We start from the raw sequence: 24,683 nt of genomic DNA, 5'->3' as shown, positions 1-24,683 counted from the left end.
TCGCAAATGACACTACAACATTTGTTTAGAAAAATATATTTCTGGAAAATTACACAAGTAGGATAATCGTGTTGTTTTACATGTGAAATTCATCATTTCCTTCTTTATTAATTTACCAATTACTCGTGTAAAAAATTCAACAATATCTCTTTCATATGTATAAATATATTAATAACAGAAGCATTCAACATTCTTTATACTGGGAAACCAACAGAGTTTGTAATGAAACGTGTTGCATGTAACGGTAGGTGATTACGTTTAAGAAGAGTAAGAGCGACAGTCACGAATACCGTGAACCAGGAACAATGATGGTAGAAATTAGTTTATTAATACTGTGAAATGGAAATCGACATAAGAACTATAAAGTTTGAACGTATGAATGATCTCGTAATAAATTTGTAGCGCGAGCAAACACTGAAGAAGAAGAAGAATCAGTGCTTTACTCGCTCCTGTCGTGGACGAATCCCGAAGCAAATCGAATTTTTGTCTAGTTTACACGTAATCATTGCAATACAAACAGTTTTTCCATTGCTTCAACAGTGTGTTCAAAATACACTTTCATAGTGCTATCATATGATTCGCAATCAATTACGCAAATCTTCTTTACACGCAAGTTCTGTTTGTTGCCACGTATCTCTCTGTACCATTCTGTTTCGATATTTTATACGGCGCGCGCGCGCGCGCGTCAGTCGACGTGATTGTCGACGACGCTTCGAGTATACTATAATAAATAAATCGCATCATTTCAATAAATTATTCAGACAAAACAAAGAAACAACAACAACAACAAGTGTAAATAATTACATTGTACCCGTTAGTTTATGCAGTACGGAAAATGTTTCATAAAACGTTCAGCAAGCGATCGGCTTATAATGTTCGATACAAAGATCGACACGAACTTTCACAAATTCGGATCATTACGAAAAAGTATAAAAGATTTTTATTCAATGAAATCCTGTAAATTTATTATTAGTAGTAATCCTTGTCATCACATGTTGTACTTCATATTGTGAACTTTATAAATCGTCTCGAAAGTTGCACTTTTCAATCGTGAAGTAAAGAATTGAGAGTAAAATCGTGTTACGATAATTTCCAGCAGTTTTACCGTTCTAGTACAAATCTACTGACGCACAGAGATTTAGGAATCTTTCTCAAGTCTCGGTACAGAAGGTGAAATTTAACAGCAACATGATATTATACGCCTCGGTGCACAGCGGTTAAAAAGCCATCACCTGCTTCGGATTCGCACAATCGCCTATTGTCATTCTGTACATGGCCATCTCCGTTATCCCGTGGTAATGAACAAACGCGGCCGCAATCACCAGTACATGGAAGATTTGGTGGCTCTGAAACTGCGTAATTCAACAATTTAATGCGCGTCGTCGTAAGTTGGATCGAAGGGAACACACTTGAAAGAAATGGACATTTACCCAAATGTCGAACTTGCCGGGGAAAAATCGTTCAGGTACCCTTAACGCATAAAACAATGCACCCAATATATACAAACATCCCATCAGTATTAACCAGCCAAGCGACGCTTGACTAATTGCTTTGAACCAGCCTTCGGCAATGGCATAATGAACGGCTGGTATTACCTAAACGAAATCGTGACAACCACGATTAATGAATTAAATTTGTTTGTTCATCCCTATAAATCACTTACTCCACTGAGTCCGAAACCCATAAAGACACCTGCTCTCAGAGGCCTGTAACTCGGCTCACCGAATCGTTCCCACAGCGATACGACGATACTCGTTACGCCGAGTATCACGACCACCGACAGATAAATAAGTTTAGGTTGATAATCACAGTAGAAACCATAGTAGAGCCATGGTACAAAACTACCCATGATCAGCATAGCTATCCCGCAGTAATCTAATTTTGAGAACAACTTTCCGACACATTCACTGTGGCAGTGTACAGTGTGAAAGGCAAACGACATTCCTAGGCATATAATAGCACCCGCGAAGAAGGTACCAAACACCAATTTTTCTTCCAATTGTATCTCTACGGGAGGTTGAGTTATGAAAAATATAGCTATGCCAATGAATGCCACACATCCTGCAACAAACGTGTGTGTCCACCAATGCCGTTTCTTTCTTTAAAAGTACTCGTTTTTAAGTGGGTAGGTAGTTACCAAGTAAATGTGTCCAAATGTTCCCCGTTTCTGTATGAATCCGAAATATACTTTTGAAACAGGCATAGAAGGATGGTAAAGGTGGTCTGTGGCCAGCGTGTAAGAAATCATTGTCTTGTAACCACTTTGGAAGATTCCTGAAATGACACTGCTTCCAAGATGCTTCCCATACCTTTCGGGGAGAGACAGAATCATCAATTACATACGCGACAAACGTTTAGTTTATAGTACGATACCTTGCGAACAAATTCCTCTGCTTGCTCCGCGGCATTATGCGCCAATGCACCGAGATCTATTTCGTCGCTCAACACACCTGCCTTTAGCACTTCTGTCATCTACAACGTCAGACAATCAAGTATAGGTGAGAACACAAAACAACAAAGTAGTCGTGTACCTCACAGTCCAAAAGATGATCATCTTCGGGAGTCGATGGCAAAGGACAACCGACTCCGTCCTCTTCCTCCCCGAGGCAGCTCGCATCGTCGTCTTCCAACAATTCTTTAACTTCTTTCAGACCAGGTATCTCGCTGTTTAATAACACACGCTCGCTCCATGGGATTCTATGCCGAATTTCTGACTCGAGTATCGCACTTGCGTTCCTCTCATCTTCCAAAATGATATCCTCGTGATGTGACATGTCGCCGAACCTTATCAACTGTTGAAGATTGACAAAGATTTCATAAAAAATAATATAAAAATTGATGAAAACGAACGGAATGGTAGATATAACAATTATACGACTCTGGATAACAATTAACGTACTGATATTCTTCGAATTTAGATGGAGAAACCAACGGGAAAAGTACAAAGTCCGAACTTACTGTTCCGAAATCGAACAAGTTAATCGACTGGTGAACCGTTGCACTGACTCTCGTACAATTTTAGTGAAATAATTAAAGTTTGACGAGTCATATCTTCTTACATAATGGTTTACGATAAAAGTACATACATGCACACATATGTCGACTATTGCGAAAAAGAAATACGTGCTGATAATTCAAAAAACGCAGACTTGCAAAAAATTGTGGTCGACGATTATTGTGCCGAGAATTCTCAACATTGAGACAATAACACGTAAAGCTATCACAATCACTTGAACCATTGAACACGATTGATTTTATACAGGACAATGTAAAATAATGAATTTAGCAAGTGCAAAGTTCGATTCACCGATTGAACTGGTAGTTGCTACGCTTTATACTAGGGTGTATTTATGATATATACAAACCCCGTCTTACGACAGTTCATTGAAGCTGCAACATCTTCCTCGAGAAGATTTGATGTCTTTCAATAATAAATAAACCAAATGCTAATTTAAAAGACGTTTTCGCGAGTACACTAATTTGGTCTACTACGACGACAATAGTCGGAATGGTCGGAATATATCACGCATCACGCATCACGTATCATACATATATATACAGTACTGTACTACGTGTACCAACCTACCAACAACGATTCATATAACGTACACACACACACGTTGTCAATGGTGTCGGTCGGCAGCTGTTGAATCGTATGTGATCTCGAGCTGAAATTCTGAAATTCCAAGATATATCAAAAGAATGTACTACCAACGTACTATCAACTAGATGTAATTAAACAAGATTTAGTTCCGTTACGGTAAAATTTATGTAGAGATAATGAAAGGTTATTTGTTCGAGTAACACGTATTGTTGTAATTTTGAACAAAAGCAGGTAAATGTCCAACATTAATGTACGTATACATGCGTATGTGTTGTTTGGTAGAAAACACAACCGAACGCAACAAGTAATGCCAGACAGTCCTAAGAAATACTTGACGGACTTGGATAATTTTTATTTACATGTACATAATTGCGACCATATGTATTAAGGTTTTATTGGAGAACATTTTGAAAGTTGTAGGACGATTTATGAACTGAGAATACAATTAGAAGAAACAGATTTATCACGAATCACGTTGTAAAATAAAATCACGTACCTTCACGCTTATCAGATAGAGCGTACACGTGTTAAATTTTATAAAGCACGTTGACTGAGGTCGATGTCACATGGTGGATTCTGCGTGTAACCTACTCAAGAAAGAAACGAAAGAATGACGAGATAATTATCTAGCAATTAGACACTGATTCGTTTACATCGTAACACAATAAATCTTTTTGACTCGAGTGTTGAATGTAGTATATATGAATTCCCGAAACAATATATTTAAACAATGAACGATTCGTCAGTGTTCAATGTCTCGTATTAATTACAAAATGCGTCCACTCTACGCGTACAATTGAAATAATAAAATGTCGTTGAAAAATGAAATGTTTTCTAAATTTCTATACATCGCGACAGTAGTCGCGTTTTATTGGTAAGTTGAAATAAGTTTGTACTGATCAGCAGTGCTGATTTAAGCCGTTTTCTCTAAACATCAACGTGTTCTTACAGGCTTATTTCTATATTGACCGTATTCATAAACAAAGCACTATTGTCCAGTGACACCATCAATTTGGACGCGCCACTTTTCATAACATGGTGTCAATGTGTAATATCTGTATTTATCTGCATAATTCTTAGCAGCCTGTCAAAGTTGTTTCCGAAATATGTCAAATTCCCCGATGGGAATCCGTGTAATAAGTCAACACTTGGAAAGGTAAACGTTACAAACGTCATCTATGAAAATAACAATTTACATCATATTACATAATGTTCACTCGTAGGTACTACCACTGTCCTTCCTGTTCACCGGGATGATTGCGACCAACAATTTGTGTCTGAAATATGTCGACGTTGCATTCTATTACATAGGACGTTCGCTGACGACAGTGTTCAACGTTATTTTTACATACCTCATACTTGGTAAGGATCCTTGTGATAAGTTCGCACGACCCAGTACAATTCGTTATACTTTTACAGGACAAAAGACTTCTACAGGCTGTATCGCGTGCTGTGCATTTATCGTGTTCGGATTCTGGCTCGGTGTAGATCAAGAACACGTCGCTGGTTCCCTGTCTGTTTTAGGAACAATTTTCGGTGTCCTGGGATCGTTGACGCTCGCCTTGTATTCTATTCATATGAAACGAGTTCTTCCCGCGCTGAACCAAGACGTGTGGTTACTCTCTTATTGCAACAACGCGTATAGCGTCGTCATATTCCTTCCGCTAATGCTGGCCAACGGAGAACACGTCACGTTGTACAATTACGAGAAAATCGGATCCATGTACTTTTGGCTGGCCATGACCGTCGGTGGTGTTTGCGGGTTCGCCATTGGATACGCTACCGCGCTTCAAATCAAAGTAACGTCTCCCTTGACCCATAACATTAGCGGTACTGCCAAGGCTTGTGCCCAAACAGTTTTGGCGACTCACTGGTTCAACGAAAATAAATCTTTTGTCTGGTGGTTAAGCAACGCCGTCGTGCTCGGTGCTAGCGCGATGTACGCCAGACTGAGGCAGCTACATCTAAGCAAGGAATACAGACAGGAATTGTTGACGAAAGACGAAAAAGTATAATTAAACGTATATATAATTGAAACGTTCGCATTTGAAATAAGACACGAGTATATTTTCGACAATCGGTTGTATAAAAAAATGGTTAAAAACATGAATTATTTTTACAGAACAGTGAGTGAACGATATCTCGTTAGACACGAGTCATTTTTTTCTTTTTTTCATCCGATTGAACGTGTACAAATAAATATTCGGTTAAAATCTTGACGCGAGACCGCCGCCGCGACTGTCTGAATGACTCGACATCAGATCTCTCCTCTTTATAATTGCGTTCACGCTCTTTGAATCACTGTTCACGACTGCTGGAAACGTCAACCGATCCCGTACGAGCGCGTCCAACGAGTGTTTTTCGTCATTCTCTACAGCGAGCAGTCCGTCCGAGGAGAAGTAATACCTGACGGAACAAAACGAATTTACTGATCCTGAACTACCACGTGTCCACGTGTTCCATTTACCTAGGATACTCGACAGCTTCGGAAACGTTCAATCGACGCAGTATAATGTTGTACAACAATTGTCCGGCAATCAGTACGTCATCGGTACCAAACACACCCCGTAATCCGCACGACGTTCTTTCGTCGTGAAAGATTATCGGGAGAAACGTGGAGAAATTATTGTCGTCGTTGGCTTCGTCTAGTAAAAAACCGGCACCCGACATGTATCCAAGGCCGAACGGTGCGCCGAGTCCGCTGGAAGAATCGTACCGATTACAACGTTTTACGACATTGAGCGTGAAACGTTTCACACGTGTACACGATACTAACGTTATGATACAAACATAAGTATCGTCCCAGTCCATCGCCGTGACTTGGGTATATCTTTCCTTGTCGACTGAAATCAATTGGAATCGTTACCTGGTGGTGGTGGTGGCAGCGGTGGTACGTACAATTTATGAAGTACAACGCACCGTATCGCTTCATTCGTAATGAAAGCAAAGATGAATTCATCAATGCTTCGGCCACCTGAATCTGTGTCCCAATCGTGGACGCGGTCTCGCTGGATATTCCGAGATTTTCTAAAGCGTCGATCATCGATTCCAACAGCGACACGTGTGCAGGATAATATACCGCGTGTTCGTAGAAACTTGACCTTTTCGCCTCGTACACGTCGGGTTCGTAATTCTCCAACCGCGGAAACAAGAGTTTGTCGTGTAACAGTGTTTCTGCAGAACTCCCGTTGTACAACACTGAAATGAAACTCGGAACGATTAAAATTGCTGCGAATCTCGCTGGTCGGCCACCGTTCGTGTACCGTTGGTTCCTTGCGACGCTACAGCGTCCAGCGTTGCAGCGAGATCGTTCAACTTCAACGTGTCCCCTGCGCTCAAGTGACCGTATAAAATTTCATAATCCACACTCTTCGACACTTGTGTCGCCAACTCTTTTGAAACTACGAATCCCCCTTTGGCCAAAGACGCGGAAGGCTCGACGACATTGCTCCACGATAATCTGCCCTTCAGACTGTGTGCACGTTCCAATCCTCTCAATACTGCTGGTACACGCACTCCGTCGAAGCTGTCTAGCACACGCGAGTAACGTCAGCGAGTCTTCAAGTGTAACAATAACGTGTCGTTGTTGCCAAATGTGTCTACCTTTGATCGTGTTGCTCGCAAAATCGACAATGACCGGGTTCGTTCGCTCCTTGTGATTATACATCATGACGTATCCGCCCCTGAAAGCAATCGTCGGATTACGACAAACGTGTCGGTCCAGCCACGTCTACTCACCCACTTACCCACCCAGACCAGTCTTGTGAGGAGCTACCACTGCCATACAGATGGTAGCTGCTACAGCTGCGTCTATCGCATTACCACCTTTGCGTAACATTCTCGTTCCAATTTGTGAACAATTTGTGTAATCCGTAGCAACTGCACCATGAACGCCGGCTTTATCCTACATACAATACAGATCGATCTAATGACTCGTAATTTATAAAAGGCGATCATTTCTGTATCGGTCCGCGACTTGTACCTGCAGAGTTCCATCGGCGTAAAGTATTTGCAAGACTAACGTCGTCGTAATGGAAATGGTCAGAATGGTGAAACAGCTTATAATAAATTTCAACCCGTCCCCGCAATACGTGCTCAGCGTGTATTTATAACTTTTACCTTTCGTCAAAGGACATTCTTCCGTCGGACCTTTAAAAGAGAACACGGATGTAATGGATACACGCAGAGAACACAAACACCACGCAGTCAGCGTCAGCAACGTGTATTTCGAAGAGATGATAATCTTTTAACTCTGTCAATGTGTGCACGCAAAGGGACAATTATGCATTTCTTCTTTTGAGCGTCAGAGGAGACTCGTGTGGACGACAATCAATTGCAAGTGTATATAGAGTAGACGAAGGAGGTTACGAGCAAACTTTCCAACTGTTTACAAGAGATAGAAACATAAATGGTATACAATACTCTACTTACGAGAATTATTGTAACGCATCGCAAACACACGAGTTGATGATTATAAGTAGGCAACGTTAGAGATCAACGAAATCGTTTCTGACTATGCAAAATCTACTGTGAGCGAAAATAAGTATTTCTCTAACTGTAAACGATTTGTGTGACCTACTACCAGCTGTGTGAGAACGACATTATCTATGAATACGTAAAATCAAATTCGTAAATAATTCCGTTCCGCACTTTGTCGATTTCCATATTTCGTGCAATTGTATTTACAATTGTACACGATTTGTTCAACAAGTATCGTCTCTAGCTGCGTGAGTCTTGGAAAATTAAATGAAAATGTCAGTCGACGTAGTAGAAATGTTGAAAGAACCAAGGATGATAAAAGTATGTGCCCCAATGGTTAGATACAGCAAGTAAGTGACATTGAATGATTTTCTTCCCATTGTGTCCCACAGTGACGTTCGAAATCTTTTTGCAGACTACAGTTCAGGACTCTGGTGAGAAGATACAATTGTGACGTCTGTTTTACACCCATGATCTTGGCCGACTCGTTCGTACGATCTGAAAAAGCTAGAGAGAACGAGTTCTCGACCAACGACGAGGACAAACCGCTGATTGTACAATTTGCTGCTAAAAATGTGAACGATTTTTTGAACGCAGCAGAGATGGTCGCTCCGTGAGTTTTCACGTTCACAAACGTTAATATCAAAACCGATCGTCGATCACGCAGCGCTTCGTAACGAATCGTATTTTGTCGGCGCAGATATTGCAACGGAGTCGATCTGAACTGCGGTTGCCCTCAACGGTGGGCATTGAAAGAAGGCTACGGAGCTGATCTGCTTAAAAAGCCGGATCTTGTCAAGGATCTGATATGTCGGGTGAGAAATCGTATTCCCAGACCGTTTACGGTGTCTGTGAAGATACGATTGTTGAAGGACATTCGTAGGACGATCGAGTTTTGTAAGATTTTGGAGAAGGCGGGAGTATCGTTCCTCACTGTCCACGCTAGAACCCCCGAGATGAGGTGTGAGCCGATCGATTTAGACGGTTTAAAAGTGATAAGAGACAGCGTGAAATTGCCGCTTATTGCCAACGGGGACGTGAAAAGTTTAGAGAGTGCCGAAATCTTATACAGGGAGAGCAATTGCGACGGAGTAATGTCCGCGAGAAGTATTTTAACGAATCCGGCACTCTTTACCGGTTGCCACACGACGACGCCGCTCGATTGCGTGCAAGATTGGCTCGACATCACGTCCACGATACCCACGCAGTTTACATGTTTCCATCGTCATCTCGCGTTTATGTTGGAAAAGACCCTCCCCAAAAAGACCAGACTGTTGTTTAACAATTTGCGTAACGAAGCGGCCGTATTGGAATTCTTAGAAGACACGTACGGTATCAGACCAAAGCCTCGTTCGTACAAACTCACGAAATGCGCTTTTCACGCTCCGAGCAGTGAACGTACCGACGACGAAGACGATGATTTAGGCACAAACTTTTTATGCGACATGTTCGCAGAGTCGTAGTCGTTTCTGAAGAATCTTTTGTGAATAAATAATTTACTTACAGTGAACGATGATCCTTTTTGTAGAATCTTTGATGATCTTGCAACGAGAACGACGCTTCCCAAATTCGAAATTTAAATACAAACGTCTGATTTTGGCCGCCACTGCCGCCGTGACTGGAATAAGTTCATTCCGGGATCGAACAAAAGTTTTGCAGTACCGAATATTTTACGGTATACAATTATACGTAAATAGATGTAGTCATGATTCCTTGTAAAAATTAATGCTGATTCGAATAGTCATTTATAGGACTGTTTAGCACCGACTTTAAACGATTTTCGGGGGCCAAGCGGGTTCGTGGTCGTGAACGCTGGATGGCGCCAACCCCAAAATCGGTTGAGGTGAAGTTGGGTCGTTGGGTGAAGTCACGCTGCTGATATGTTTATTCTGTGCTTGTATGTATAACCGCCAATAACCGCGAAAGTTCAGAATGGTAATACTTTATTTTACCATCATACCGTTGATTCGTGTACCGTTCTATGATTTATCAACATGGTATGGAATGAAAAGTTTGATTTTTTTTATGCAAGATTCGATCTTTGGCTCCTAGTCAAAGAGGCAAACGGCCACTTTTTCCCGATCTAATGTCCAACAATGTAGCAGCGAAAGATATCGAACCACCAGTTCGTCAAACGGTTAAAAGGGCTTGCGGTCGTAACACGATGGATGTACGAATACCAGAGTGCAAAGCGGTCGTTCTTTCGGCCGATGGTGTACAAGCGACGCAACAAGTTATTTCAGAGCATGTAAGTATTATTATATACATGTTCAATGATCGAATGTTGGTCAACGATTTACGATTCGTTGTAGGAAGAGAGGGTGAAAAAGCTGTTGAGCAGACCGTTTAAAATACCGATCCCTGGATATCAGCTGTCGGGGCGTACGTTAGGAATACGTTTGTCTGGTCCTAGGAGAGCCTTACACGATCCTGACGAGGCTAACGCCCTCGTAGTTTACTCGCCTCCCGAGATGTCTGAACATGAAAAATTGAAGCTAGATCCGTGCGTAGAAATAGATCTGAATTTTTTTCGATGTGCTGACGACAGTGATGATTTTAGATCCAAGCTGCTCGTACACGTAGTGGTAGATCCTTTGTTGTGCAATATTTTAAGGCCTCACCAAAGAGAGGGTGTAATGTTTATGTACGAATGTGTAACGGGAAAACGCATAGAGAATGCGTACGGATGCATCATGGCGGATGAAATGGGTCTCGGAAAGACTCTCCAGTGTATAACTTTGCTCTGGACTCTGTTGAAACAAGGTAATCGTCGTCGTCGCCGTCGTTTTTTATGTCGTGTACGAAATCGGTCGATTCTATTTCGAAGGCCCGGAGGCGAAACCACTGATTGACAAAGCAATCATCGTTGCTCCGAGTTCGTTAGTGAAAAATTGGCAAAACGAAATTTTCAAGTGGTTGAACAACAAAGTTCAGCCGCTGGCCATCGACGGTGGCAACAAGGCGGACATAGACAGGAAGCTCACCGGATTCATGAAGACCTATGGTCGCAGGTGCGTGAATCCTGTTTTAATAATAAGTTACGAAACGTTTCGGTTACACGCGCACGTACTTCATCAAGACGACGTGGGGCTCGTGTTGTGCGACGAGGGACATCGTTTGAAGAATTCTGAAAATCAAACGTACCAGGCGCTCATCAACTTAAAAGCCAAGAGAAGAGTATTGCTCAGCGGGACGCCTATACAGAACGATCTGTTGGAATATTTCTCTCTCGTACATTTCGTTAACCAGGGTTTGTTGGGAACCGCGCAGGTACCGAGTGTAGTTCCGTAGTAGGAATCGCAAGCTGAACGATCGCAGCTGACTCTCAAAGCGGACTGTTTCGTAGGAATTTCGAAAAAAATTTGAGATACCAATCTTACGCGGTCAAGACGCCTCCGCTACGGACGACGAGCGAAAAATCGCTCAAGAACGTTTGTCAGAATTGGTGACCGTAGTGAACAAGTGCCTCATCAGACGTACCAGTGCCTTGCTCTCAAAGTATCTACCGTTGAAACACGAACTAGTCGTTTGCATAAAAATGACCAAGTTGCAAACGGATCTTTATAAAAATTTCATACAAAGCGATAGCGTTAGAAAGTCAATGTTGTCAGGTATGTAAGATTTCGTGATTGGATTTGTCGGACGATACGATCGCTCGTCTCTCGTTGCAGATAATTCGGAAAATACAAAGAGAGGAAAGACTCTCTCCGCACTGTCGGCGATTACGCTTTTGAAAAAATTGTGTAACCACCCCGACTTGGTGTACGACAAAATAATGGAAAAATCCGAAGGATTTGAGAAGGCTGCCGAGCTCTTGCCACCAAATTATAACACCAGGTACGTATGTGAGTGATGATTATCTTTTCTCTGTGATGTCATTGAATCGTTTCAGAGAGATTCTACCAGAACTGTCGGGCAAAGTAATGGTACTGGATTGTCTTCTGGCGTCCATCAAAACGACGACGACCGACAAGATTGTGTTGGTGTCTAATTATACGCAAACCCTGGACCTGTTCGAAAAGTTGTGTCAGAAACGTTGCTACAACTACGTCAGACTAGACGGCAGTATGACCATTAAAAAGAGATCGAAAGTGGTGGACAAATTTAACGATCCGACCAGCAACGATTTCATTTTCATGCTCAGCTCTAAAGCCGGCGGCTGCGGATTGAATCTCATCGGCGCGAATCGTCTCGTTATGTTCGATCCCGATTGGAACCCCGCGAACGACGATCAGGCTATGGCCAGAGTGTGGAGAGACGGTCAAAAGAAGCCGTGTTTCGTATATCGTTTCCTTTCCGTACGTAGTGACACTCCCGTTCGTTGCTGCTGCTGCTGCTGCAGCAGCTTCGAGCTCTTTCTATCTTCTCTTGTTTCGCGACACGTTACAGACTGGTACTATCGAGGAGAAGATTTTCCAACGGCAGGCGCATAAAAAAGCATTGAGTTCGACGGTAGTGGATCAGGAAGAGGACGTTGCTAGACATTTTACGTTGAACGATTTGCGAGATTTGTTTAAATTAGAGGAGAACACCGTATCGGATACTCATGCCAAGTAAGCACGACATATAATTCGGCAGCGATCGCGAATAATCGCGTAGGAAGCGTGTGTGAATTTGTTGTAAATCGTATTTTTTCCCGCATCTCAGATTCAAATGTAGAAGGTGCGTGAACGGTGGAGAAGTCAAAGGACCGTCCGAGCAATCGGACTGCAATTCAGATTTGTCAGATTGGAGACACGCTCATAATCCGCGAAATTTGCCGGATATACCGTTGCGACACTGCTGGTCCAGTGGAATTTCATTCGTGTTCCATCATCGTTCGCACGAGCAAGTCAAGACGGACAACAACAGCAGTCGAGGGGAGAGCAGTGTCCCGCAGTTTGATCGTACGGGATAATTTTTACAAGTGATATAAATTTTCACAAGTCGAGTACTGTAAAATAAAGTTTTCTTCTCAAGTACATGTCTATTGATATCCACGATTACGATACGAAAGTTTTCTCGCCTTCTGTGTGTTGGCCTGACGGGGTTTGTGAAACATCTTCTACAAACACTCGCGCGCGGGATACGTGCTGAATAGATGTGCGCACAGAGCGTAAGGAGGGGGTGGGGGGGGCGATGTTTTTAGTGCGAGCAATAGATCGCTTTCGTTCGCAGTCGCTGCATCGAAAAGTATAAGGGTCGACTTGAGGAATTTGCTCCACATAGAGAGGAGCGGCGGTTGCGGCGGCGGCGACGGGGATGAGAGGAAGTTCGTAGTGGGGGAACGGAAATTATGGACGTAAGGCAAGGGCACGTGATCGTTGAGCACGGCTCCGGATTGGTGAACAGGGATCAGCGTCTGCTTTCCCTCCTCTGTCACGGGTGTATACCGTTGGCTCGCCCTTCTTCCGAGGTTTCGTGCAGCTACCCGCTCAGAATAGTTCCAGATGTGGCCATGTTTAGTTTGATCTTTGAAGTTTTCGCTCATCGTCTCATATAACTGATACATTTTTATACAAATCTGCCGACATTGTAATTACGCTCTGTCCGACCGATCGTACTCTTCGTCGCCTGCCTGGCCGACTCAGTCTCGCGTTCATAATACACATGTTCTTCTTTTGCCGAGATAAATCTCTTTGATAACGCGGAAGTACGAGACGCTGTCGTCTACCCAGGAGAGACACGAATCCGCGTCGAGGCCGTGCATTTGACTTGATTACTTTTTTTGTCGGTCAGAAATTTCAATCGCCAGACGCGACTCGCAGTTGTTTCGCATATACGGGCACACAGCGAAACGTTTTGCTCCCTTTCTCTCTCTCTCTCTGCCAATAATTTTTGAACCGAGCGAAAAAAGGGGCGCCGCCGTTGCCGAGATAATAATTACACACGGTACGCGGGAATCGTCAAAGTGGAAGGAAGCTCTACGCATTTCATGCAGCACGCGCTCTACGGGAGGTTTCGGGTTTTATTTTTGGAAGAAATCTCTCCCTTTCGTCTCGGGTCGCAGCAGCAGAGAGACACGTATCTCCTTTTCGAGAACCACCGCTCCTGTTTCTCGCGTTTCATTCGATGCATCACGGCCGTACGAGAGTAACACACACACAGAGAGAGAGAGAACGCTGAAACGCCTACACGAACTCTTGTCGTCGTCGGTCAGCCATATGCCACGTCGTCGAGCCAGAATGACGTTGCAGTGGTAAAATCGCGCCATTTAACGAAATTTAATAGCCAACGGGAGGAGAGGCGGACACACAGTGAAACAATCCATACTTCACCGAGTACTAAAGTGCAAATAATAGGATCCCGGATAAGAGCCAGAAAGAGAATTTAAGGGAAACTTTAGTTTACCGAGAACAAAGAGCCGTCTCAGGCGTGAAGAATATTCGAGAGAGAGAGAGAGAGAGAGAGAGAGAGAGAGAAAAAAGTACAGGGGCGTAACGGGAGGCCGGAGAGGAGAGGAAAAAAAAGGCAGAAAATTGTTAAATAAAAAACGGGTATCGTTCGGTTGTTGAAGCGCGCATGCGTTCCAGAAGGAGAGAAAGAGAAACGGAGAGAGACGAACGAGATACATTCTGTAGGCTAATTCGTGTGTCGAACAAACAGAAAAAGAAATAAGCAAAGTAATTTCAAAAATTTTCAAATGCTAGAATTCAGGCACGCGATCATTTCGCAGGCAAAGAGCCGTCGTCGAGTGTGGTCGCGTCAATCGATCGAATGATCATCGTCGGCGGCGGGCCACAGTGCTATATCATACGGTACAAAACACGATCGATCGGGACAAAACAATGGCATTAGAGAGTGTTTCCGTGGCCGAGACTCTAATCCAAAGGTTTGCCTCCACATTTTTTATTCACCGACAAACAAAACGGTCGAAATTTTAATCAGACTGTTACTACTACTACCACTCACTCACGTTCATACACGTCGATCCCCTCTCCGAAAGCTCGCCCGCCCCGCTTTTCGTCCGGTCGTAACACCATTGGCACTGTGAGAAAAAATGTACCCATTATTATAATACGCCGTTTGGCTACCGCGCGCGCGTGTTTCCACGATTCTTCATTGCTCTGAAATTCAAGCTAACGACGTTCTCATCGTTCACAGCTTCGCATCGGACAAAATAAATTCGAGACATTTAAGAATACCAGCTACGTAAGGGACCATGAATAACGGTAGTTTGTCATACGATCCGAAATTCAGACGTTTTAGCAAACAGTCAGTCCGACAATGTCTGTGGATACCTCGAATGCTATCATGTTTAATCATAGCTATGACGTCGATACTTTCAAGAGCATTGAAGAGCATCGGGAAACGATAGAAATTTATTCCGAGAACAGATTACTAGATATTTATGTAAAAAAGGTGTACGCACGAGATCTTCGGAGATGGAAAGACATGCTTGATACATTTAAACATTTTCTGGTTTTGAACCACGGACGTACACACACACACACACACACACACACGGACCATTTACAGGCACAGTTGGCCTACACATAGCTTCGACGATACGTATGCACGTGACGGGTCTACACGCGAAGAAATTTTCACGCTACCGGGGAATACATTTGATACATACTAACCGGCAATGCCTGTAACGATGACAATGAGATATGCCGCAAAAATGATGTGACGTTATAATCTATTCATGTTCATGCTATCGTATCGACGATGATGAATTATGATAGTTGATGACGATGTTAATCGATGCTAATAATGAACGCGATTCGTGGGTAAGGACAATTCAATTTATTATTTCTTCCTACGACGATGTACGTGTATATATATATATGTGTGTGTGCGCGCGCGCGCGCGCGTGTGTATATATATATATGCGGATGATTATTCTTTCGTTACTGTGCTAATTTTAGCAACTCTTAGCGCCTGCGATTTGCCAAATACTGTCTCTATTTATACATTTCTATCATCATTTTAATTCTGGGAATGGTTATATACTACGCTTCTTCGTTTCATGGGTTTTTCTCCATCTATATCGTATTTCTGTGCTTTTCTGATTGTGCGATCCAACGTAACGCACGTCGCGTTGTGTACATTGTTTCTTTGACATGTGTATATACCATGTGTATACATGTGTCGTTCGAATCATCATGTAGCGGTGGTGGTGACGTAGGACACTCAAAGACGATTGATTATATTCCACACACCGTACATATCAGGTTGGCTATATACACGAGAAGTTGCATCGATCGATGCCTGTGCTCCACCGTGGTATCATCGTTAGCAGTCGAAAAGACGACCTAATGCTTTCAGGTCGACTAGTAGCGGAAGCTGCTCTCTCTCTCCCCTTTCAGCTGTACTCTGCTCGACCAAAATTCGATGTTCCTTTTTCATTCAGCGAACCTACGATGTATTTTAAATGACCATTGCTGACAATGTCCGCGACCCCAATCTTTCTTCAAGGCAACATCTTCCTCTGTTATATTAACGAAGAAATGCGTTTCGCGTTTCTTCCTTAATTATTTACAATTGACGATGATGATGATGATGACGATGACGATGATGATAATGATGATGATGATGATGATGATGATGATGATTCCAAGGTGAAATCAATATGCGTTTTCAATTTTTGCAACCGAGCGGAACAGACGGACGAAGAAATGTGCATTCTTGAATAATGCGAAATGCACTGTTTAAAATGATGTTGATAATTTCCCGAGTCAGGGTAGAGTTGTTTCGAACAAAGATTTGCAAATTAAAAGAATGCGTTCTAGGTGATTTTGTAACTGGATAGGAAAAGCTCGGATAAAACATTTGTCATCGTTACAGACATTAATTTCGCAAAGTATCACGAATTTATACAGAAATACAGTAACCTACACGAAATTTATGAAACGTCCTGTGCATCAGTAATTAATAAAATGTTGTTGTTTTTTTTTTAATGCATGTGTAGTAATAATGATAACGACTTGGAGGATGGAGAAATTCCATCCGACGAAGACGACGAGCCCGTTCCACAGTCAGTAAACGATGATGTTAAAAAGACTGAATCGAAAACTGACGCGTCAAAGAATAAAAACTTCGACCCCAACAAGTTTAATAAGAATAAAAAGTCGAACGTTCAAGGGGGTAGCAAGCACGACAGGTTCTCAAAGTACAAAAACCCTACGGATGATTGGGCAGGAGATGTCGAGAAAGCGATCAGGGCAGCCTTAGAGGGAGACGGTTCTAGAAATCAAGATTCCAAATCTAAGAGTAAGAATAATCGAAGTAAAAGTAGGAAAAGGATACGAGGGGACGAGGAAGATCGCAACAAGGATCAAAAGGTTTTACGATCATCATTATATCGAGATCAGTAGTTGTTAGCAGCGATGTTGTTTCGATTTAGTAAATTTATTGATAAATGTATGTATGTAATTATAGAGGAGAAAAGTGAGCGACGATGAAAATGTGAATGACGACGAGGACGAGATGCTGTTTGTCCGGGGTGCTTCGCCTGTTAGAAAAGATATGCAGATGGAGAGCAGTTCGCCGCCGCCAAGGCATACGAACGAGCATGAGAACTTTGACAGCGGTTCAGATTATGACGATAGGCCTAGCGTAAATCGTCATAGAGACAATGATGGTAAACGTAGCAATACCAGGGGTGGTGGAGGAGGAGGAGGAGGCGGAGGTGGCGGCGGCGGCGGCGGCGGTGGAAGTGGAGGCGGTGGTAGCGGCGCCGGTGGCGGGGGAACGGGAGGAGGAGGTACGCAACTTGTACGACACGTGTTTATCCGTACAATACGCCGATTATAATGTATACTTTCACCCATGCAGGACGTAGGGGTGGTAAAAATGAACGAGGTGGTAAAAATAAGACCCGCGGGCAAATGCGAAACGATAGGAATGGACGTAGAAATCAGAGCAACGATCACGGTCAAGAGCCAGACGCTATATGCGTCTATTACATGCAAGGCAAGTGTCACAGAGGAGACGATTGCCCGTTCTCGCACAACGCTTTACCGCCCAGAAAGATGGAGCTCTGTAAATTTTATCTCATGGACTGTTGCGCGAAGAGGGACAAGTGTCTCTACATGCACCACGACTTTCCGTGCAAGTTTTTCCATACAGGTCTAAAGTGTAACCAGGGAGACAATTGTAAATTTTCCCATCAACCTCTGAGCGAACAGGTACTTGTTGTTGTTGTTGTTGTTGTTGTTACGTTCTTGGACCGATCGATCGATCGATCGTCGAGCTTATGACGAATGAATGAAATCATGACATCGATTCAGGTAAAGGGGATACTGTTGAAACATTTGGAAACCGCGCCCAAAGAGATTCTTGGAGATTTCCCGCGGTTGAGCAGAGAGGGAGCAATGTTAATGATAAACAATACGGCGAGGACATTGGCGCAGGGCCAGGAGGTTACGAATCAGAAGATTCCGAGTCTTTTCGAGTTGAACGTATCCGCGCCAACTAACACTGCGGAGAAAATCAACGAGAAGGACGAGAAGGGTACTCATTCACACTGATCTTTTTTTTAATTCAAGACAATTCCCTAGGTTGTTGATACGACGACGACGTCGGTTTCTTGCGTAGACGAACAACAGCAGAAGAGCGGTGCCAGAGACAGGAAACCGTCGGGTAAGAAAACTCGATGGGGATCGGACGAAGATAGAGTACCGTACGAGCAAATCATGCTTTTGCAATCGGCCAACGAATTCGGTCTCCAACTTCCGAACGCTGCACTGGGTTTGGCGACGCAACAGCAGTTGCATAAAAAACCACCGCCGCCGCCGCCGCCGCCACCGCCACCGCCAGCACCCCAACCGTTGTCAAACATGGACTTCTGTACGGAATCCAACAGCTCGGCGGAGTCGAACAGAGCTAATCAAAATAAAACAGATTTCACTAAAGATGTCGAGGAAGACGAAATCCTCGAACAGGTATGTACCGTTCGTACGATCAGTATGGCGATAAATGCAATCAGTTTCATTTTGATTTTTTTGTCAATTCCAGGCGAAGAAAAAAGACACGTCGTCGCAAGAGAATTTCAAGATCACGGATTTGAAACACTTGTTGAAAGTGAAAAGACCACCTCCTATGGTCGTCATCGCTGATAAGGTAGCGACTCTTACGAAATCCAAATTCGACCCGGAGGAGAGCGATCAAGACGAAGAGATGCTCGTCATAGAAATGCCGACCGAAGACGAGGACAAGCAAAGGGACAAGGGTAAGAGAACGTTGCCCAAAACAGATGAAATGATCATTTTACTTTAGGCTCTGCGATGTATATACCGATTTCACACACTTTTGTAGAAACGAACGATGAAAGTAACAATAATCGGCGTCGCGATGCACGTTCACCGTCTGCGGAGGAACAAGAGGTGCCTACCCATTTACCGAAACGGGCACAGGAATTGTTCATGCGTATCCAACAGCAACAACGGGCGGCCCCGGATAGTTTCAAGAATATAGACGACGAACGCTCCGCACGAAACACGGATCAAATGTTGGAAGACTGGTACTCGGACGACGAAGACGATGACGAAGACGACGACGACGACGACGACGAAAGTGGGAATCTTACGATAGTACTTTCGAACAAGGAGACGTCGAAAGAGGAGTCTACGGCGCAGAGCGTCGCGATCGACGAAGAATGCACCACGGCATCAAGCATACCGCAACCAGCAGCTATTGTGGACAAACTCGGGGATCTGAGTAAAATAGACATAAGCGCCGAGGTGTCCAAGTTGCTGTCGACGTTAAAAGCGCAGAGTACGACGACGACAACGACGACGACGACGACGACGACGACGACGACGCCGACGCCGACGACGACGAGTAGCAGCAGCAGCAGCAGCAGCAAGTCTGCTGGCCAGCAACAGAATACCGGCGCGCAGGATTATTCGTCGAACAAGTTGTCACCAGACAGGACGGCGGCGGCATCGGACGAATCGAAGAATCATGCCAAAACGGGGACGTTAACGTTCAACGTTACGACGAGTCAGCTGATGATGATGAAGGAAAACGAAACGTCGAGCCCGCGTTCGTCGCCGGGTACGAGCTCCGCCGCGCCCGTGTCCAGAGATCCTCGTATGTCCCGGGATCCTAGACAACGCAGAGACGAACAGAAATTGGACAGTCCCAGTAGGACCCAGATGGACCCGGTTAGACAGAAGGAGACTAAACATCTCAGGCTGGAAACGAGTATCTATAGTTCCGGTATCACTGCCGTCGATACCAATATGGATACGGATCTTCGAACAAAAACCGATCAAGATCTCCGCAGGAAAGACATGGATTTCAGGCAGCAACATTTCCAAACCGGTTTTGGAGACACTGATCTCCGCGTAGTTGGAGCGGGATTCGCCGACGCGTCTACCAAATCCGACGTTGATCTACGGCAAATTTTGAGTTTACCCTTCAAACCGGCACCGTCCCACATACCCTGCACCGAGATCGACGCCAGCATTTCCTCGCACCCTCCGATGACGTACAAGGTGTACATCGTCGATATACCGAGACCTGATTACACGGGTCTCAAACTGACCAAGAACGATGCGCAAGTGAAATACGATCCACGATTACGGAAGATCTTCAGGATCGGTAAAGTGGAATTGGCCGACTCTCCCATGTCCCCGCCCCCGGTCAAGCCAGATACACCCAAGTCGCCCCCACAAGTCCGGGCAGACCCGCGTCGAAAGGCTCTCGAGGCTTCCAATTTATCAGCTTCTCAGAATGTAAATGCTTCCATGATGAAGAGCGTACAGCCGTCGCCGATGGAGATGCCCATGCCCGGTCCCATGCCCGGGCCGCAAGGCATGATGCCTATGGGCCCGATGCTCGGGAACATGGGTCCTATGGGGCCTATGATGAACGCGCCCATGGGCCCTCAGAACATACCACCGCCGATGGGTATCGTCGGGACGGGAATGTCGAACATGCCTCCGGGGATGACTATGAACCATGGACCGGTGGTGCCACAGAATCAGATGAACTTTGATCCACGTTTTCAACGTAACAACGGAGCCGGATTATTGGGGCCAGCACCACCCGGTGTGGGTGGTTTCGGGCCACCCGACTCTGTTAATCCATCGTACGACGGTGCTCCGCCGCCGCCAGTATATTCGGGTGGCGGTAACTTTAACAATTTCGGTCCCGGTCCTCCGGATCCCGGTATGATGGGTTTCAACCCGAACCCGAATCCAAACTTTGGAATGGACGGGCCTGTGGAGTGGAGTGGTACGAACAGACGCGGTGGCCGAATCAGGCGGCGGAATAGAAATAGGACCAATATCGCGACTAACAATTAAGGCAAATATCGTAGGTACACACGAGAGCAAAGTACCTGGTGATAATTTTCATTAATTTAAATATGTACATACAGAATGCATCTTGTTGATTATGCATTAATTATATCCGGCGGTCCAGACTCGTTTTTCGATCGTGTCAATTGTATATGGTGTCAAATGCTCGCTAGTTTAATTAGCCGAATAATTAGTTTAAGCTGTTGAGACGTGAGACGTCGAAAGTACTCTCAATCATCTCTTTGTACGACGTATATATATATATATATATACCACTGAACGGTGTGAACAATGCTCATAATTATGCGACGTTCTATATTTTATTTAAAAAAAAAAAAAAAGCGCAGTTATAACACCAGTAATAATGTTCTATATGGGGAATGCGTCTTAATTAAAGTAGCGATAATGGAAGAGAAAATTTTCGGCAAGGATATCGTGTAACTTGTGTATATATAATGACGAGATCATTTTTATCCATTCGAAAAGACATTTAATACATAAGATACTACGAACCAACAGTCGATTTATTTTTATGTTTCTTTCTTTACGTCTTCCATGCATACAACGGAGATTATGTATAAATAACACCGTATGTTTATATACACGTGCACGTGATCACTGGTCTGGTTCTAGGACCCGTTTCAAGTGAATTATGTGAATTAGATCAAGATACGACGCGACGGAGGAAGAGTAGCGATTGATTAAATGAGGCCTATCAATTGTCACTGTAAATCGAAGCACCAATAAATAGAAAAATAATATAGTATGTACACGAAAATGCAATATTTTGTAACAGAGGGTACTTTGAAATCGCTCTTACAATGGGCATACTTTCTTTTTTCTTTTTTACTTGCATCAGAATATTGTTCCTTGCGGATGTAAAAAGTCTTCGAACCACGTGCTACGTGTAATCTGAGCGATTCGATTAGCGATCATGAAATCTTCGTCTCCGTTGTCCCTATGTACAGCAGTCGGTGATTTCGAAGAACATCTTCGGTGCACGAAGACGATGCTTCCTCTTCGAAGAATCGTATTAGAAACAGAATAAATAAATAACATTATAAAAAAACATATATATATACATATATATGTTTAAATCGAAAAAATCGTTCGATCGTTGTTTAGCGTTACGTTATCTATATTTTCCTTTATTACAATACCTATCGAGATAAAAAGGTGAAAATTACATTTATAAAAAATAAAGTTTACCATCACACAGTAAAACATTTTTTGTACCATCTTCATTACTTTGATTCTAATATAGATTTCTATGTCACTCCTCTCTCTCTCTCTCGTAACGTCGATGTCTACAGCAATCTCGTGCGAAACGGATACTTTAAGACGGACACGAAAAATGACGTGTTTATACAATGACCGGGTGTAAGAGATCGTATTTTCGATCGACTATATTCACCGTTACAGATTGTTTTTTTTAATTATCATTACTGTCGATCTGGTTGTTGTTGTTGTTGCTGCTGTTGATATTGTTACCAAGCAATGACGTGATCGCGATCACTAATGTACGATAGAGCTCAAAGGGTCGGCCCTTATGGCTGATAGATCTAATCTTGCATCCATCTCGTCGTCCAGTTCTCCAACAATAGCCCTAGAAATAAGACGAGAAGATGCTGTAAATCATTTGCATCTCCCGAGATGGATCTCCTTGCTCGTACTTTTCTTGTACTAACACTAAGAAACAATTGCGCGCGCGCGCGCGTGTATTTTTTATATTCGACAGTGTCGTCTGTTCCAGAACTGAGCAATGAAATTATGCTATTAGCCGTTCAATGAACAGTTTTTTTACGTTGTCAGCGTCGAACAATGTATAAAACTGTCGATGAATAAACGAACACTGTCGATTCAAACGCAAAAGATACTTGCACATTATCGCCTCTGATGATGTGTAAACCTAATACTACTTGTTCTACGCCCTGCGTCGTACTGTATACACGTTCGTGAGACTCGTCTAATATTATATTAATCGTCTGGTCGAAACCTTTCAGGGTACCCTGGAGAAAAACGTAATGTTATGACACGTGAATAGATGAATAGGAGAAGAGACTTACGATAAAGTTCCTGCCGTCGGAGGTAATAATAGAAACCGTGTCTACGAATCGCTAAGGAACGTTGAAAATGAAAAACCAGTGTCGAGTCTAGATTGCAAAGGATACGATTCACGTAACTTTCCAAGCCCGATGCCATAGTCTTTTGTTATTGATTGCAACACATTAAAGTGAAAACTTTTTAAAACTGATAACGCTCGTACACGGCCGGGTGGTACGCTTTTGGTTACGCATTAACAAATGCACATCAGTCTGTCTAAATCCACCGATTGTATACACGGTTATGTTCAAAAATTCTGCACCGGTAACAGCAGAGATTGATGTATTTAGAGCAGAGTCGACAGGTTTACTAAACGATCTGTTGACAGTTGATCACCAACCATCAATGAACGTTACCCATACGTAGAGGCGCCCGACCCGTCCGACCAGAGATGAAAAGGGAGATTGCTCATTTCTTTGTTCGAAAGTGGACACGGCTCACTACCAGTTCACTACCGCACCCTAGTGTCAATGTCCATTATTTAAGGGGAAATAGACGTAGTTTAGGAGGGATTGTGCACTACTCCCCTCAAAAAGTGGATACGCCGTACAGAGCTGAAAATATACGCATAAGATTTGCCATGCTCGTGCCTAGGGTATTCGTCTACAAGCGCTCCATCTCGCGGCCGGCTTCGTGCATCTCCTAAAAGAAGGGGCGCGTGTCGAGTGACGCAGTACGTGCGTGTGTGCGTGCTGACTGTCAGGCAAGCGAATTCTAAATTCACTCCTCGAGGCTCGGAATCTTCGACGCTTCGAGACTCGGAGTCTTCGAGGCTCCGTGTGTTCGAAACCCAGACAATCCACTCTTTTTTTCTTTGTTGTTTATTCATCTGAAAAAATTCCAACACGTCCGTAGCATAACTGGACACATCTGAGAATTATTTCAGATTTTTTTGTTACAAAATGTAACCGTGAAAAATAAGAAGGTGCTAAACATATTTTTGTTCACATAGAAATCGTTCGGATACACTGTCCATATTTTTATGATAGATTCTTATTGCCGCAAGAATTGTTCATGAATTTTTTCAGATTTTTAGGTTTGGTGCGTCAATGCGAAAAAAATCAAAAACTATGTACGTCTCATGTTGAAGTACGTAAATGAAAGACGCGCTTCCAGCAGCGGCAACAGCGAAGGGGTGATGACACGAGGTCAGCGATTGCTACGTATTTTTTTGACGTAGGCTCGCGTTCTGTCATGACACTTACAAAGGACAACAATTTACAAAGGCAATAAAATTTGAAGGGCAAGGAAGCAGCTGCTCCGGC

At 43.5% G+C, this 24,683-nt stretch overlaps 6 protein-coding genes and 2 long non-coding RNA genes across 22 annotated transcripts; 4 read left to right on the top strand and 4 right to left on the bottom strand.

Moving 5' to 3' along the window:
* Positions 1–20: 20 nt before the first annotated feature.
* On the bottom strand, positions 21–3,670 carry AdipoR (adiponectin receptor). Of its 4 annotated transcripts, none has more exons than XM_026818297.1 (7): positions 3,587–3,670; positions 2,532–2,792; positions 2,374–2,472; positions 2,138–2,309; positions 1,664–2,061; positions 1,431–1,595; positions 21–1,352 (listed from the first exon to the last, which is right to left on the bottom strand). In XM_026818297.1, the coding sequence occupies exons 2-7, from the start codon at positions 2,772–2,774 to the stop codon at positions 1,218–1,220; spliced, it is 1,212 nt and encodes a 403-aa protein (XP_026674098.1). In that variant the 5' UTR covers positions 2,775–2,792; positions 3,587–3,670; the 3' UTR covers positions 21–1,217. The 4 variants fall into 4 exon arrangements, with proteins under 4 accessions (XP_026674098.1, XP_017889483.1, XP_026674099.1 ...); XM_018033994.2 differs by lacking the exon at positions 3,587–3,670 and adding an exon at positions 3,366–3,551; XM_026818298.1 differs by lacking the exon at positions 3,587–3,670 and adding an exon at positions 2,959–3,066.
* Positions 3,671–4,386: 716 nt separating this feature from the next.
* Positions 4,387–5,730, top strand: nac (GDP-fucose transporter nac). 2 transcript variants are annotated; one of them, XM_018033999.2, is made up of 4 exons: positions 4,387–4,478; positions 4,556–4,760; positions 4,828–4,966; positions 5,024–5,730. In XM_018033999.2, exons 1-4 carry the CDS (start codon positions 4,414–4,416, stop codon positions 5,617–5,619), a joined length of 1,005 nt encoding a protein of 334 aa, XP_017889488.1. In that variant the 5' UTR covers positions 4,387–4,413; the 3' UTR covers positions 5,620–5,730. The 2 variants fall into 2 exon arrangements, with proteins under 2 accessions (XP_017889488.1, XP_017889484.1); XM_018033995.2 differs by having other exon boundaries at positions 4,828–5,730.
* On the bottom strand, positions 4,762–5,047 carry LOC113465037 (uncharacterized). Its single transcript, XR_003389875.1, has 2 exons — positions 4,957–5,047; positions 4,762–4,881 (listed from the first exon to the last, which is right to left on the bottom strand). It is a non-coding gene; the product is annotated as an uncharacterized LOC113465037 (long non-coding RNA).
* Positions 5,633–15,662, bottom strand: LOC108630613 (glutathione hydrolase 7). Of its 3 annotated transcripts, none has more exons than XM_026818296.1 (10): positions 15,435–15,662; positions 14,979–15,050; positions 7,587–7,753; positions 7,351–7,508; positions 7,208–7,287; positions 6,868–7,134; positions 6,524–6,802; positions 6,381–6,447; positions 6,072–6,305; positions 5,633–6,010 (listed from the first exon to the last, which is right to left on the bottom strand). In XM_026818296.1, the coding sequence occupies exons 1-10, from the start codon at positions 15,457–15,459 to the stop codon at positions 5,812–5,814; spliced, it is 1,548 nt and encodes a 515-aa protein (XP_026674097.1). In that variant the 5' UTR covers positions 15,460–15,662; the 3' UTR covers positions 5,633–5,811. The 3 variants fall into 3 exon arrangements, with proteins under 3 accessions (XP_026674097.1, XP_017889480.1, XP_017889482.1); XM_018033991.2 differs by having other exon boundaries at positions 14,975–15,050; positions 15,435–15,564; XM_018033993.2 differs by lacking the exons at positions 14,979–15,050; positions 15,435–15,662 and adding an exon at positions 8,036–8,127 and having other exon boundaries at positions 5,650–6,010.
* On the top strand, positions 8,328–13,044 carry okr (DNA repair and recombination protein RAD54-like okr). Of its 5 annotated transcripts, XM_018033985.2 has the most exons (12): positions 8,328–8,433; positions 8,499–8,696; positions 8,784–8,898; positions 10,116–10,331; positions 10,396–10,586; positions 10,644–10,846; positions 10,911–11,353; positions 11,430–11,694; positions 11,755–11,920; positions 11,976–12,381; positions 12,473–12,636; positions 12,731–13,044. In XM_018033985.2, the coding sequence occupies exons 1-12, from the start codon at positions 8,351–8,353 to the stop codon at positions 12,978–12,980; spliced, it is 2,700 nt and encodes an 899-aa protein (XP_017889474.1). In that variant the 5' UTR covers positions 8,328–8,350; the 3' UTR covers positions 12,981–13,044. The 5 variants fall into 5 exon arrangements, with proteins under 5 accessions (XP_017889474.1, XP_017889475.1, XP_017889476.1 ...); XM_018033986.2 differs by lacking the exons at positions 8,328–8,433; positions 8,499–8,696; positions 8,784–8,898 and adding exons at positions 9,543–9,758; positions 9,835–10,018; XM_018033987.2 differs by lacking the exons at positions 8,328–8,433; positions 8,499–8,696; positions 8,784–8,898 and adding exons at positions 9,543–9,758; positions 9,825–10,018.
* Positions 13,504–21,827, top strand: su(sable) (suppressor of sable). Of its 4 annotated transcripts, XM_026818293.1 has the most exons (9): positions 15,835–16,239; positions 16,334–16,626; positions 16,977–17,349; positions 17,447–17,771; positions 17,843–18,195; positions 18,298–18,520; positions 18,605–18,951; positions 19,025–19,238; positions 19,325–21,827. In XM_026818293.1, the coding sequence occupies exons 2-9, from the start codon at positions 16,556–16,558 to the stop codon at positions 21,319–21,321; spliced, it is 3,903 nt and encodes a 1,300-aa protein (XP_026674094.1). In that variant the 5' UTR covers positions 15,835–16,239; positions 16,334–16,555; the 3' UTR covers positions 21,322–21,827. The 4 variants fall into 4 exon arrangements, with proteins under 4 accessions (XP_017889470.1, XP_026674095.1, XP_026674094.1 ...); XM_018033981.2 differs by lacking the exons at positions 15,835–16,239; positions 16,334–16,626 and adding an exon at positions 13,504–14,894; XM_026818294.1 differs by lacking the exons at positions 15,835–16,239; positions 16,334–16,626 and adding an exon at positions 15,710–15,795.
* On the bottom strand, positions 21,819–23,743 carry LOC108630620 (U6 snRNA-associated Sm-like protein LSm8). 2 transcript variants are annotated; one of them, XR_003389874.1, is made up of 5 exons: positions 23,487–23,743; positions 23,382–23,422; positions 23,197–23,324; positions 22,136–22,921; positions 21,819–22,040 (listed from the first exon to the last, which is right to left on the bottom strand). XR_003389874.1 is itself a non-coding variant. In XM_018034006.2 (4 exons), exons 1-4 carry the CDS (start codon positions 23,515–23,517, stop codon positions 22,831–22,833), a joined length of 291 nt encoding a protein of 96 aa, XP_017889495.1. In that variant the 5' UTR covers positions 23,518–23,743; the 3' UTR covers positions 21,819–22,830. The 2 variants fall into 2 exon arrangements, 1 of the variants encoding a protein (XP_017889495.1); XM_018034006.2 differs by having other exon boundaries at positions 21,819–22,921.
* A 64-nt stretch (positions 23,744–23,807) lies between these two features.
* LOC113465038 (uncharacterized) lies at positions 23,808–24,568 on the top strand. The gene is made up of 2 exons (XR_003389876.1): positions 23,808–24,343; positions 24,447–24,568. It is a non-coding gene; the product is annotated as an uncharacterized LOC113465038 (long non-coding RNA).
* Positions 24,569–24,683: the final 115 nt, after the last annotated feature.

This window comes from Ceratina calcarata, unplaced genomic scaffold (genome assembly GCF_001652005.2).
Source record: "Ceratina calcarata isolate Rehan_Ccalc_2016 unplaced genomic scaffold, ASM165200v1 scaffold78.2, whole genome shotgun sequence".
Taxonomy (NCBI): Eukaryota; Metazoa; Arthropoda; class Insecta; order Hymenoptera; family Apidae; genus Ceratina; species Ceratina calcarata.
Note: the sequence above shows the minus strand (reverse complement) of the source record. Positions and strands in the feature narration are given on the sequence as shown.